The sequence below is a fragment of the Andrographis paniculata genome, unplaced genomic scaffold, assembly GCF_009805555.1.
Source record: "Andrographis paniculata isolate CXL003 unplaced genomic scaffold, ASM980555v1 Contig11END, whole genome shotgun sequence".
Lineage (NCBI taxonomy): Eukaryota > Viridiplantae > Streptophyta > Magnoliopsida > Lamiales > Acanthaceae > Andrographis > Andrographis paniculata.
The window spans coordinates 1,493,537-1,509,195 of NW_026137391.1; the positions used below are offsets into that span (position 1 = coordinate 1,493,537).

General features: G+C 27.9%; 1 protein-coding gene and 1 long non-coding RNA gene across 6 annotated transcripts; one reads left to right on the forward strand and one right to left on the reverse strand.

Annotated features, from left to right (window-relative positions):
* The first annotated feature begins 2,089 nt into the window (after window positions 1–2,089).
* On the forward strand, window positions 2,090–13,734 carry LOC127250111 (uncharacterized). 5 transcript variants are annotated; one of them, XR_007838543.1, is made up of 7 exons: window positions 2,103–2,207; window positions 2,939–3,026; window positions 3,616–4,297; window positions 4,435–4,763; window positions 4,841–4,919; window positions 5,075–5,227; window positions 11,315–13,734. It is a non-coding gene; the product is annotated as an uncharacterized LOC127250111 (long non-coding RNA). The 5 variants fall into 5 exon arrangements; XR_007838531.1 differs by having other exon boundaries at window positions 4,435–4,767; window positions 11,315–13,733; XR_007838540.1 differs by having other exon boundaries at window positions 2,939–3,003; window positions 4,435–4,767; window positions 11,315–13,733.
* On the reverse strand, window positions 3,340–11,168 carry LOC127250102 (3-ketoacyl-CoA synthase 11-like). Its single transcript, XM_051273262.1, has 3 exons — window positions 10,786–11,168; window positions 4,473–5,248; window positions 3,340–4,315 (listed from the first exon to the last, which is right to left on the reverse strand). Exons 2-3 carry the CDS (start codon window positions 5,244–5,246, stop codon window positions 3,533–3,535), a joined length of 1,557 nt encoding a protein of 518 aa, XP_051129219.1. The 5' UTR covers window positions 5,247–5,248; window positions 10,786–11,168; the 3' UTR covers window positions 3,340–3,532.
* Window positions 13,735–15,659: the final 1,925 nt, after the last annotated feature.

The window sequence follows — 15,659 nt, forward strand, 5'->3', positions numbered from 1 at the left end:
GTAATAATCATTCCAATAGAAAAACAATTAATTAAGGATTCAACACTATAATTATATACTACCTCCGCCCCATAATTAAATATTCGTTTGCTTTTTGCACGTAGTTTTAAAAATATTAGTATCATATTGAGAATATAATAGAAATAAAGTAGAAATAATTAAAATAACATTATTAGTATTGTGTGATATAAAGGTAATGACATTTGTGTAATATATTGTAAATTGTAAGAGTATTTGTAATGTTAGGTAGATAATACAATTATTAAAAAATGAATGAATATTTTGTTATGAGACGGACTAAAATGAAAAAATGAATAATTTGTTATGGGGCACTGAGAGTATAATTTCTTACTCTTTTCACCTATAGGGTGTTTTTGTTGGATTTTGAACTTGAATTTTTAATAATAAAATTTTAAGTTAAAAGTGTTATTCCCTCCGTCCTGGTGCAAGGTTGTCGTTTATTTTTGCACATAGATTTTTGAATATTAGTATTATAATGGATTGTAGTTAAAAAGACAAAAATACCCCTATTAGTATTGTGTAATATAAAAGTAATGACATTTGTGTAATATAATGTAAGTTGAAAAAATATTTATTATGTTAGATATGTAGTACAATTACTAAATTAGGAAATGGTAACCTTGTTTTGAGACGGATGAAAATGGAAAATGACAACCTTTCAATGAGACGAAGAAATATTTAAATTTAATGCTGTATAAATAGATATAAATAAGTGTTAATATTATTTTAAAATATAGAATTAATAGATATATTTTAATTTAAATTTAATGTTGTATAAATAGATATAAATAAGTGTTGATATTATTTTTAAATATAAAATTAATTTTTAGATTAATATAAAATTAATAGATATATTTTAATTTAATATTTTTTGAGGAAAAAACAATTGGATAGTAATCATCTCCTAAAAAAACTCCAAACAAATACGATACAATATTTTTTTATAAATCTTTTAATATTATTGAAACTTGATTTTATTTAATTTTGACTTATTCAAAAATATGCAATAGTTGTGGGACGGCGAGTATATGTCTCTTTATTTATTTATTTATTTATTTTTTATATAAAATCACTTAGATTTGGTTGGACCATATTAATATTAAAATTAAGTATATAAAAAATAAATTGAGATATTATAAAAAATGTATAAAAAAATTGCTAAAAGAGTAATGAAATAAATATAAAAATAATTGCTAATTGATTATTATTTAATCTATTCTTTCTTAAAGTAAAAATAATAAACTTATGAAGATTATTATTATTTTTTTTACTATAAATAAAGAATTTTTGACGGACGGAAAATTATTACTCCCCCAGTGGAGGGGGTGTTTGTTTGGGGGATTGGATTAGATTTTTACTATTTATTTCATTTTTTTTCTCAAAAAATATTAAATCAAACATCTATTTTTTATTTTTATATTATATTAAAAATTAATTTTACATTCAAAACATCACATCAACACCTATTTATATCATATCATACCACTATTCAAATTCAAAATTTTTACTATTCAAATCACAACTCAAAGTATTTATACGTGAACTTAGATAAAATATAATTAATAAGTAATTAAGACTCTATTAGTAAAAATAATTATAAGTTTAAATTAAAATAATTAAATTATTTAGTTAAAATTTAAAATTTAAAATAATAAAATTTAAAATACGATTAAAATGCATAATTATATTTTTTTTGAAAAATTGACAAATTATATGGAATAGGAATAAAAAAAAAATAAAAATAGACAGGATGAAGTAATTTTGAGTGGAATTTACTTATACTTTATTATTTTTTTAAATTTTTAATCATATACATATATATTAAATAATAAATCGATGAACAAAACCTCTCGTTATTTAAAAATACCAACTTAGGGCTGAATGGCTATGGTTTTTTTTTTTTTTTTTTTTAATTGGACAAAATATTAATTTTGAAAATGGGCCTAAAAAATTAAGGCCCATTTTTAATCTACCAACCCATTTTAAAATATTAATTCTGAAAATGGGCCTAAAAAATTAAGGCCCATTTGTAATCTACCTAAAGTAAATGGGCAGATTGAGAAAAGGTCAGACATGCCCATAGAAAGCAAGCATAGCCTTGCGGCGGCTCCGCCGCTTCCTCCGCCGGTAGTTAAGGCAACAGTCCGGCGGCTGCAAGTGGATTAGCTCCTCCTTCGCGTGGGATGGTAAGTAAAGAAATCATTAACTTGCATAAGATTTAGAGCATTGCGCGAATTTAGAATCTCATTAATAGACAAAGCATGTTTACGTTTACGCATTTATTTCGATCTATTCGCGAGCCATTAACTGTATGCTTGTAATTTGTTCTTCCGGATAAAATCTTTACAGAAAAAGTTGTTTGAACGTATTTGAATTGCGGTAGGAAATTAGGTAAATCACTTTTGTTTTGTTTTGTTTTGTTTTCCTCAAATTAAAGAAAATTCGTGAGCGGTTGAAGTAGTTTTTCAGGATCATAATTGGTGGACGTGCAATTTTTGTGTCGTTGTCTTCGTGTGATGGAATTATGGCCCATTAGTTCAAAGCAGATGAATCTTGTGATAAACTGTTGTCGTCCAAAAATAAGGCAACTTGGTATGGGTTTTGATGTCATTTGATTTGGAATACACGTTTGCACTTTAATCATTTGTACTGTTTTCATTTCATGAATGATAATGTGAATTTGCGTTGGCATTTTAAGCATTATACGATGTTGTTCATTTCTATTTGCTTCAAGAAGTGGCCAGAAAGTTCTCTGGATTCTCATCAGGAATTGAAGTTGTATCGACAGTGTTGTTAATGGATATTTCCCTATGTACAAACTATTCTTGCTAATTGTATTGGTAGAAATTTGTTCCTCTATTTGTTTATTGTATGATTGCAATTTTATGAATAACATAATTTGTTCTGTTCCTCGGAGTTCTTGGCTTCGGTCTCTGTGAAGCTTGAGATTCCGGCTACTTTCATAGTGTTTGAGGGATTCAGGTGAGGTCCAGCGAGTCATAAATGTGAGTGCTGTCTCCATCGTTTCTTTTGGGTTTTCTGTTGTTTTCTCAAGTCTGCGTTTGTTTGGTGTGTAAATAACACGATAAATCGAGTAAGCAAATTGTGGTTTCCTTGTTAAGGGTTTTAGGGTTCGGTTTTGAGTGTTTGCTTGTTTTGTTTGTGGCAGGTTGTGAGGTTTTCGGGTTGGATTGTTTGTGTTTGGGTGATTTTGGGCTTGAAGCCGATTGATTAACAAAGGTTTCACTAAGAAAACCAAAGTTTTTTCGATCCTAAAATCATACCAATACTTGTATGTTGTTTTTAGATTAAGGAACATGTCTGTTTACTTGTTCAAAAGTCATAGGACATAACAGATGCTTAACAAACTTGGCTGAAGACTTCCTTTGCAAATTAAACATGAACACAGATTTGGAATTTTAATCAATGAGAATGGAGAAACAAGTGTTTTATTAGTAAATAACCTTATGTATGTTGGAACATGTATGTTTGTTCCCTTAAACCCCCTCAGTTATGTTGGTATCGGCATTACTTTTGGCACTTGAACAGGAAATTTGTGAATCTCATCCATCCATACATTCTTCTCCTTGGCAGGATCAACCGTCTTTAATGCTCGCCAGACACCGGTGTTACACTTGAATCCAGAACCAAATGCTATTTGCCAGACACGATGACCCTTTTTAACCCGCCCTTTGGCCTCAGCATATGCAAGTTCATACCACACCGAACTGCTAGAGGTGTTGCCAAACCTATAGAGAGTCATTCTAGAAGGCTCCATGTCCCATTCGGTGAGCTGGAGGGTCTTCTCCAGCTCATCCAACACTGCTCTCCCACCCGTGTGAATGCAGAAGTGATCGAAAGCAAGCTTGAAGTCCGGAACATACGCCTTGATTTTCATCTTGAACATCTTTTTTGCAGCCAAAGTGGCTACAAATAGGAGCTGCTCTGACATTGGAAGTACCAAAGGTCCGAGTGTTGTGATATGTGCCTGTAAGGCCTGTCCGGCGACATTAATTATGTCTTTGGACAATGACATCCCGAGATATCCTTCTTCATCCTCCACTTGGCTCACACAATTGTATGCTTTGTCGTCAGCACCTTTGTGGGTACGTAGTGTGCGAGTGAGTTCATATTTTGAACGCCTTCGATCAGAAAACCTATTCGATAACAGAATCGCTGCCCCTCCCAGTCTAAAGAGGCAGTTCGACAGCAGCTTTGAGCGCTCTTTACCTGCATAATAATTGCTTGCTACGCTCTCCAAACTCATAATTAGAGCGTAAGTGTTCGGTTGCACCTGTAGAAGTTGAAAATTTGATGTCAGTTACAGTTGCAAAGACATATATAGTTTACTTGTTGAATGTACATCTCTTAATATTTGATGTGTATAGCTCACTTTCTGTTATGTTCTTGCAGATACACATTCGGAATTCATAAATGCTGAACGCAATTACCTGTAGAAGCTGCTTTGCCAGGTCTAGAGCTATTAATCCAGCACTGCAGCCCATTCCACCTAAGTTGCAGCTCACCACATCACCTCGTAGCTTGTAACGGTTGACAACGGTGGCCGAAAGAGAAGGTGTTGGATTAAAAGCAGTAATGTTTACTATCACAATGCCTATATCTCTTGGCTTCACTTTGGTTTTGGCAAAAAGTTCGTCAATAGCTCCAAATATAATCGTCTCAGCTTCCTCCCTGGCATCCTCGAAGGGGCGTTTTAGGGGGAAATTATCGAGACAAGTCATGTAGGTATTGTCCCCCAATCCTGATCTCTCCATAATTTTCTTTATAAACTCACCACTTTCTTTGCTGATAAGATCAGATGCCACTTTCACAAGCTTCTCTCGGGGGCACACGAGGGGGGACTGATCATCAGGCTTGTAGCAGGCGAAATCCACCAGGTAAACTTTTCTTGGCCTACTCATTATATAATACGTTGCTAAGGTGAACATTAGAGATGTGCTTATGATTACTGCGAAAACATTATTGTATTTGAGATGATAATTGCATAATTGAAATATCTCGAATATGTGCTTTGTTGATATGTTTGCTGCAGCTGTAAGGAGGAGGATAATGATAAACAGATACGCGACATTCGAAATCACATAATGAACACCAAGCTTTACGTATTTTAGCCTGATCGAGGCCTGGAAACTGGCTTTGTTTTTCCCAACTTCAGGAATCGGGGAAGATGCTGTTTTGCCATCAGGTATTCTCTCTTCTCCCATGGCTTTAATTTCCTCAAGTTTAAGTTACATGCAAAAATAGATGCTTTATATAAGTTTAGGAGCACATGCTTTATGCCACCCTATTTGTCATAATTTTAAAAAAGTGAATATTGCTCTTGCCAACCCTATGGATGGCCAAGACATTCAAATTATCGGCAGTACATATAAATTTTCTAATTACCTTTCTGTCAAGTTATCTGTGGAATTGATGTCTACTTTAGACTGAAATAGGATTAATTGCTGAAAATGTAGGTTGTGTTCTTCCAAGCCAAAAAAACTCATACAAAAAAATACTACCACAGTCCGCCAAGTTTATTCACTTTCATTTTTAGTCCGTCTCTAAATTTATTCTTGGTTCAATACTTATTTAACAATAAATGTCACTACCTTTGTTTATATTATTTCTCTTCACTTTCTAAATTATTATGTTTCATTCAATATTTTATTTAATAACAAATGTCACTACCTTTATTCATATTATTTCTCTTCATTTTTTAAATTATTACCTTCTATTGTTTGGTTGGCTTCCCAACTTAAGTTAACACTATGTTTCCAATTTTCTTTTTTCAAAATATGTCATATGGGATCCACTAAAGTCCATTTAAAATTTTTTATTTTTATTTCTTTCTTCAATAAAAAGTATATTAAAATACCTTCATAACCTTTCATTTATTTGTAAAATTAATGTATGTTAATTATAAATAAATATTTATATTTTTTTATTTATTCCATATTATATATTTTATAAAAATATAGTCATTAAAATAATTAAACACATATTTTTAAATTTTTTAATATTTTATATATTACATCATAAATTAAATATTAATAAAATAAATTACTTCCAACTCATTAATCGAATTGGTAACCAAATGCACCCAATTTCCAAAAATACTCCTAACTATGTTTTTAATTTTATAACTATTTTCATAAAATATTCAGTTGCAGTGAGTATGTTATCCAACAAATACATTACATATAGGGTGTTTTTGTTTGTACAAGATTTACAAATTTCTACTATTCACTAAAATTTTACCTAAAAGAAATATAAAATCAAATATCTATTTTTTATTTTCTATATTATACTCCATCCGCCTCATATCTATCTATTCGTTTGCATTTTGCACGAAGTTTTAGAAATATTAGTATTATATTGGGATGTAGTAGAAATAAAGGTAAAAAAACTAAACTAACCTTATTAGTATTGTATGATATATAGGTAATGACATTTGTGTAATATTTTGTAAATTGAAACGATATTTGCAATGTTAGGTAGATTGAAATGGAAATGAATTTTTTGTTATGGACGAACCAAAATGAAAAAATGGATAGTTTGTTAAGGGACGGAGGGAGTACTAAAAATTAATTTGACATTCAAAATATTACATCAATACCTATTTATATCACATCATACAACTATTCAAATTCAAAATTTTTTATATTCAAATCCAAAATCAAAATCCAAACCCCCAAACAAACACACCCTTAATAAAAGTGAACAACTACACATATACAATCGAGGTCAACAATTCAAACGCTAACACCTTTACAATTTTTCATATTTAATAATAAAAAAGCACTAAAGCTATAAAGTATAAACAACTTAAACACCAAACAAAGATTTTGAATTTTAAATAGTAGTAATATTTTGAATCGAAATAGTTGTTTGATATGATATAAATATGCGTTGATGTAATATTTTCATTGTAAAATTAATTTTTAGTTCAATATAAAAATATAAATATTTAATTTAATATTTTTTAAAAGAAAAATATTAGTGAGTAGTAAAGTTTCAGCTGAGAACCCACAAACACAGAGAGCCATACGAGTTAACAATCCTATTTGAATATGAATTTGCACATAATTCTAATTTCCAACAAATTTTTATCCTTTGTTCGAGTAATTTACTAATCTGTAATTTATAATACTTCATGTTCTTAAAATAATACTCCCTAGGTCCGTCAAACTTATGGAAAATTTCTTTTGTAATAAGTTTGGCAGACGGAAAGAGTAGTTAATATTTAGTTTTATAATCTTGTGTGATTATTTAAAAATTTTACATGTGATTATTTATCATGATGGAATGAATGGTTTTATAATGATGTGTATTAAACACATTCTAAATAGTGTTAAATATGACATGATAATTGTGATTTAGTGTTTGTTCTTTCCGTGTTTGGTTTAAATGATGGTTGGATATAATATTTTGTGAGATTTCACAGTGGATATTGCGAAGATTGCATAGCAAAGAAATTGAAAGAAACAAAAAAACTTGTCTAAACATAAAAAGGTACTATATTACTGGTGTTTCTAGTTGGTGATTATTTCATAATCATGTTTGTCCATAAAAAACTAGTAAACATTTGATTACTGAAGAAAATATATTCTACACTTGATCAACTTTATCTAGCTGAGTAGGTTAGGCAATTGATTATGAAGTCTATGATATACTATGCAATTTATCAACTCTGAATAACATCAATCAAATTTACCAAGTCAACATGTATATTAAACCTAAGGTAAGTCTCTACTATGTTTTTTTTTAAGATTTGGTTATGATTTCTCACTATTCATAAAAATTTCCCCCACCCCACCTCCAAAATCAACTCGAACATCTATTTTTCATTTAATACATCACATGAAAATAATTTTTCATAAAAAACATTACATCAAATACCTATTTACATTTGTTTCAACATAAAATTTTACTATGCTCAAACACTAAGCCCATATCCAAACTTTAAAGGAAAATATGTGTTTGTTTGTGGGTTTGGATTTTTGAATAGTAAAAAATTGAATTTGAATCGTTATTTGATGTGATATAAATAGATGTTGATGTGATGTTTTGAATGTAAAATAAATTTGTAGTATAATATAAAAAAGAAAAGAAATTGTTTGATTTGATATTTTTTTAGAAAGAAAAGAATTTGAATAATAAAAAGAACACAACCTAGAGTACTTCTTTTGACTTCTTAGAGAACACTTTAGTAGACTTTAGTTCAATGAATTAGCCGACCTATATATATACTCTTTGTTTTAAAAGTCATCTATGTTTGAACATAATTAATACTTCATTTATCTCATAAGATAAGTAGGTTTATAGCTTGTTGCAAATAATATGTTGGTTAGGGAATTTTAAGATATATATTTTCTCTTAGAGAAATACATAACTGTTAGTACTTTTAGGGTCATATGGAACAGTATGTAGCTTGTTGATGTTATAATTTTTCACATAATGCACCTTGGATTCTATTGAGAACATTTTGGGATTTAGCACTAAACTACTATTGGTATATGTGTCTCGTCATAACCCGAATTGATTTGACCTGATTTCCGCATGTTCTTGTCCAAAACATGTTTGACTCAATTTGTTTCTATCATCCATTCTCCATCCGACTGCGTTTGTTGTCCCCATTGTCGTCGGATTTGTTCCAACCATTCAACCCTCCGTGTTTTCTCTTGGTTCTATCCCGCCTCTTTGTGTGTTTGTCTACCTCTTTGTTGATATTTTGGGTTTGGGTTGAGTTGAGTTGAGTTGGAAACCCATAAATAGGCACTTGTGGGTGTAGGTCATGTAGACGACTTGGAGTACATGTGATATGAGCTTACGTGTTTTTTAATATCTTTTTAGCGTTATTTTTTATTCTTATTTTCTATTAACTATTTTGATCTGTTTATTTTGTTTCTCTTTATGAGTTTATTGACTGAAAATAGCCGAATGAGAACCCAACAATGGTATTAGAGCTTTGAGTGCAAGAAGGCTAAGATGGATGAATATGCTTATTCATCTATTATTTAGATCTTATATGATTTTGTGCTAAGAAAGTTTGAAAACTTAACTCCGTTAAAGAACTTAGAGGAATTATATACTAAACAAATTTTGCCTAGCAAATTGTTTTATACTTGATTTCTTTTTGAAGATTTCAAGACTTTTAATATTTAGATGACTTAATCTTCAATACCATAATTTAGTTTTATCATTAAAAAAAAAAAAGTATTCACATTTGACACAATCAAATTTAACAAAAACAAACATATAGGTTATTTCATTTGATAGCTATGAAAGTAACTAATAACTATTTATCACCAATTGCAACAACTTTGCACAAATTTTCATTAGCCATGAAAATAGTAGCATATGGCACAGACTTATAGAGTACAAATTTCTTATGGGAAACATATGAAAGATATATACAGAATATTATGGGGTCGGGTAAGGTCAAGATCTATACTAGAAGGGGGAAGAAGGACCCTATTCACCTAGGACTGATTGTGGCACAAAATTGAAGAATTCATCATTAATTATTATTTCTCTTATTATTATTTTTTTTCTATTTAGTTCTTGAATTATGAATCTTAGATTTGTTCATGAGCTCATGCATCTAGGTTATGTTACGATAGATTTGTTCATGAGCCCATAAATTGATTTTTTTTTTTTTTTTTCTGTGGTTCTCTATTTCAATTTATTCGAATAAAGTAAAGTTCTTTTTTCGATTATAACTAAGTTATAACACAAAATTATTTATTTATTTATTTTTTATGTGGACATTGCTTAATAAAGTGATCTCGGTTCCAACTATTTTTTTAATTCTTAGTCCCAAACTTAAATCTAATTTTCCTCTGCCCTTATTTACTTACAAATATAATTTTTTATTTTTTTAATCTATTCAAGATTGTTTCAAAGCATAAATACTAAATAACATATTTCACATAAAACAAAAAGATAAAGGAATAAAAGTTAATAGCACAATAGGGTATGTTCATCAATATATTTATATAACTTTTTTAATATCTTGAACAAATTTTGTAGATACATTAAGATTTTTTTCTAATAAGTTTAGGATAATATAGGAACAAGAACATTCATCCATTTCATCCTTGTTTTCATCAATTGAAAAAGGACTGTTAGTACCATTAATAGCTTTGAATTTTTTTTGTACTACTAAAATTCTTTTTATTTTTTGTTGCCCAAAAAAAAAAAAAAATTGTTTATCTATCAAAATGTGTCATATTATATATGCATAAACAAAAGTCATATTGACAAATATCATGTAGAGTTGGCTATCATGGTCAGCTATTTACTCACTTTTAGAGCAGCCAGAATCGTAATACTACATTTGTCCGGCTCTAAAGTCTCATTTACTTTTTGCATATTGAAACTATTTTTGAATATTAATTATTATATAAAAAACGTAGTACAAATTAATAAAAAATTGCAAAAATACTTTCATTAGTATCTTATAAAACTAATAGAAGAATATTTGGACAAAAAGTTATACAAATATAAAGATATTTTTAATGTTTAATACAATGACACAAAAGATAAATGTAACTTTAGAGGCGGAAGGAGGAAGTAGTTAATATCACATTACACCGGTAGATCACACAAAATATCATTTTCAGTAGTCTGTTACTTATATGCTCTTGGAGCAACCAAATTATTTGATAGCAGTGTCACGCAATTTCAAGAAAATTTGAAAAGTTTATTTTGATTTCGGATCGAATTGAGTAGAAGATCGTCTGGTTTGTTACATGCTACCTATTTGTTACCGTTCTTGATTCGACCGTTGGTGATTCGCCATCCTTGTTGATGTTGCCGCTACTAAGTTGCCTTCATCTGCTCTGAACCGTTGCCGAAATGCCGTCACGGCCACTTGAGTGGCCGGAGTCTATTCTTGTTTGCGGTTTATTTTGTTATGTTTTGGCTACGTACCATTCCCTTTAGATAAGTGTGAGGAAAACACATGAATGAGAAATTTGATCTATACAATCCCAATCATAAGGTGCGACTAGTCGTTCCAAAGTTACTCATCGTTGAAGAATGAGTAATTTTATCGATTCATGTGAGGGTTTGCCCCGGAGGCTTTGGTTGAAGAATGAGTCAATGGATCCATAAGATCCCCGAAAATTGGTAAAGCTTCACTTAACTTCATTCCATTCAAAGGTATAATTTTGGCCTATATCTATATCTTCTTAAAGTGTGTTTTTTTGTTCGATCTTTGTTGATTAATTATCGCCATCTTTCAACAACCAAAAAAAACATATTAACCACCTTTGTTTCCTTGTAGGCCTGTAGGTGCAATGCATCGCAATAAATAGGATGTGGTTTGCCGCGGAAAATTCAAAACTTGAAAGCATATGAGGAAGGTACATTCTTACCTTATTCTTGATGACCAACTCTCTTATATAGACACCCTAATGCAATCTTTGAATCTAGCTCAACCATGTTTACTAAATGCTATTAAATAAACAAGACATAATTGCGTAGTGTTTCTCTCTAAATTATAGAAACTGCGCAACCCTCCTCTCTGTATTTTAAAAAATATTGCATAAATTTTTTAAACTGTAGTGCTCGAATAACAACGGCCTCTACCAATCTATCAAGTTTAGACTTTTAGATGATTTTATCTAATATTTTTTAAAACACGAGAGAAAATTACCAACCTAGTTTCTAAACCATGAGAGGAATTATAAGGACTTTTCAAATATGGGTTGAATTATAAAGAAAGACAACCTCTCCCATGGAGGAACTTTTTTCTACTTAAACATAAGATAGGTAAGAAAAAATGTTTGTCTATTCTAGTTACATATAATTTGATGAAATTTTGGGCAAGAATGAAATGCAAATACTTTTACAATTAAATGCACAAGAGAGTGGACTATTCAGTATGGTAGCAACTTGCAATGTTCAATTAAATGCTAGATAGGTGAACTAACCTGTCAATCTTTATATATATATATATATATATATATATATATGATCAATATGTTGAGAGTAGGCATGTGGCCTCATTCCCACCTATGTTCTTCATTTAATTAATTATCACCTACTTTTCTCTATTAAAATTAATGCTTGTTTTTTAAGTTTTGAAAAAATTTAGAAATAATAAATTAAATATTTTTATATGACATTTTGTGAATGAACATAAATATTTTATGTGATATTGTTTTAAATTCTTACTTTTTTTTTTCTTTAATGAATAGTATCGCGTTTTGTTAAAAATGTAAACGTTTTTATCATTTGAATATAATACTAATAATAGAACAACTGGTTCCATCTTTCCTATCAAGTAGGATATGCAAGTTGATGACATGAATGAAAGGTTTAAGATTTTGCACTATTTATTGTTAAAAAAAATATCGTGTAAGTACATTTTTTTTCTCACAAAATATTAAATCAAATACTACCTCCGAAAGAAGAATGATATTTACTTTTTGCACGTAGATTTTTGAATATTAGTATTATATTGGTTTATAGTAAAAAAAGTAATATATTTGTGTAATATATTGGAAGTTGTAAGGGTATTAATTATGTTAGTAAGTAATGCAATTACTAAATAAGGAAATAGTAACCATGTTTTAGGACATACAAAAATAGAAAATGATATCCTTTATGGGACGGAGGTAATACTATTTTTTTTACTTTTTTTCAAACTTTAAAAATTTCAGAAATTTTTGAAAGACTCTTGTCTAAACAAACTTTGTACTTTTAGACAAATTTTTGTAAATTTTTAGAAATTTTGAAATAATAAAAAGTTAGTATTTGATACTATATTTTATAAGAAAAAACATATGTGATGTAATGTTTTTAAAAATTTATAGGGTATCAAAAATTTTAAATTTGTTGTTTAAATTGTAATTTGTATTGTTTTATTATATATTTATATGAGTTAGCTTTATTAAATTAGAAAATGACGAAAAGGCTATGCTAGTAGCTAGTCCATGATACTGAAAAAGTTAATTTACTGATTGAATCAAATCAATATGATATTGATTTTTCCCGTCAATACTTCATAAATAGGCATACGACACATTGTTTCAATTAATACAATATATGTTGTGGTAATTGAAATCATGTGTGACAACTCTATATACAGGGGTATTGTATAAATATATTTTATATACTGAAATTAATAATAGTATGTGTTGTATTGACAATTGTTAGATATTGTCGGTTCATATATAATGTATTTGTAACATACATGTTAACATAAATGATATGTTATTTCATGTACTATTTGGAAATATTAGGGTTTTGAAAATAATAAAATTGAACGTAAATATTTATTTAATTTGATGTAAATAGAGGTGCTGAAAATAGGTATGGTTCGAAATTTCGATCCGAATTTGTGTTTGGAATTCTAAAATAGACTCAAAATTTTTGGGTCGTGCTCGGCTCATGAGACTCAGGCCGTGCCTGCCCCGCCCAGTTGATTATAATTAATTTTACGAACAAATTAATAACACAAGTCAAGTTAGAGCTTGGTGGTAAACCATTTTAATAGCATTTTTATTAAATTTATATAAAAATTTTAAAAAGAAAAAAAAAATAATTTGAAGTTAAATAAAAAAAAAAATGAGCCGACACAACTCGATTTGAAATTGGATTGTGCTCGGGCTTAGCCTTCAAGGCCCAATTTTAAACTGTTGGGCCGGCCCAAATGTTGTATAGGTACTAGATAGACGTGATGCTTTGTATATGATATAAATTTTTAATGTAATATTTTAAATAAAAATATGTATTTAATGTAATATTTTAAAAAGTATATATATGTTATTGATAAATAATGTCAAAAACTGATTTGAAAATATATTTAATAAGAAATTCTCTAAATAAGATGTCAATTGAGGTGTAGTGAAGTGAGATTTTATGTAAAATTTAGATTTTACATTTTTTTTCTTTCTTTAATTATAAGTAACCACATTAGATATAATGAAATTCATATAATTCTTAAATTAACATATGTATTAAATTCGTTATATTTTCTATTTTGTTAAGTTAATACAAACATCGCTCAATTGAATATATTGTTACACCGACATTTATAGTACTTTCTCCGTCATTCAAATCTATTCTCACTTTTTTTTTTTTTTTTTTTTATTGTCATCCAAATTTATTCATGTTTGCTCTTTTAGTAAAAAATACCACTTTTTTTTACCAAAAAAAAAAAAGTAAAAATTTTTATTTTTACATATTTTTCTTAAAATCCGTGCTCGGTCAAATGAGCACAGAATTGAATGACGGAGGGAGTATATGAGATACTCCATCGATCATATATATTGTCTTATTTTACTATTTTCGTTACTCCTAAATCAGTTGTCCCATTATTATAGAAGTAAACATATGGTTATGTTTGGTTGAGGATTTTGATAGATTCTTGCTATTCATTCATTTTTATTTTTAGTTTTTACAAAAAATATCAAAGATATATATTTATTTTTTATATTATATTAAAAATTGATCTTATATTTAAGGTATTATATCAATACTTATTTATATCAAATTATACAATTATTTTAATTTTTTTTTATTATTATTCAAAATTCTAATTTTCAACCCAAACACTCTCACATCATTATAAAACTTTATTAATACATAAATGTAACATTTATAATATTAATACATAAATGTTACTTTATTTGTTATCTAAATATATGCTATTTTTTTTTATTATCATTAATAATATTCCTGTTTTATTTTTATAGTAAAAAGAAAACATTAATTTTCTATTTTTTACTATAAAAGAAACAATTTCTATATTTACCGAATTGACATAAATATTGATGATGAAAAAAAGTCTTGTTTTTTTTTTTTATATCCAAATTACACACATTCACTAATTTAACAACAAAAATGAATAATTTAACATTATACAACACAACTATCATTAAATTATCAATATATATATTAAAAAATACTGATATTAGAACTTAGGGCGTGTTTGGCAATTAGCTGATAGCTGATTCAATTAGCTGATAGCTGTTAGCTGATTCAATTAGCTGATAGCTGTTAGCTGATTCAATTAGCTGGTTTGACTAGCTGATTTAATTAGTTGTTTGTATTAAAATGTTTGGTAAAACAACTGTTTGATATTAGTTGTTTATACGTAAAATGAGAATCGAAGACATTAATATTTTATTTTTGTTTCTAATATATTCAGTTATGTTCTTTTGAATTTAGAATGTTTAAAATTTTTTGTTATTAGTTATTGAAAATTATAAAAGTGTTATAAAAGTATTTATTTTTATTACAGTTAGATTTAAAAAAATAATATATTTTTATTAAAATATATAAATAGTTTTTTCTATTGAAAATGATGTAAAATATAAAATAATAAATTTTTCGTGTATATATTTATTGTGTTAGTTATCGATTAGTTCATTATATTTATAATTTTCAATAAATTTAATTTATTTAATTTATTTTTAGTATAAAATTTATATAATGTAATTTTAATATAAAAATAAATTATTAGTATTTATATTTTCTATTTTATGTTGATTTTAATAAATTTATATATTTTACAATTAAAATAATTTTTATATAAACATTAATTATTTTAAATTTATAAAAGTAAAACTATATTATAATAAAATATTCTAATATAATTAATAAATAATCAAAATATATTT

What these genes read in the sequence shown, in the direction of transcription:
- LOC127250102 (XM_051273262.1), bottom strand. Translation starts at nt 5,246, where the DNA reads ATGGGAGAAGAGAGAATACCTGATGGCAAAACAGCATCTTCCCCGATT. An exon ending in TGGCAAAGCAGCTTCTACAG is followed by an intron (nt 4,316 to 4,472) that starts GTAATTGCGTTC and finishes CAACTTCTACAG; the next exon opens with GTGCAACCGAACACTTACGC.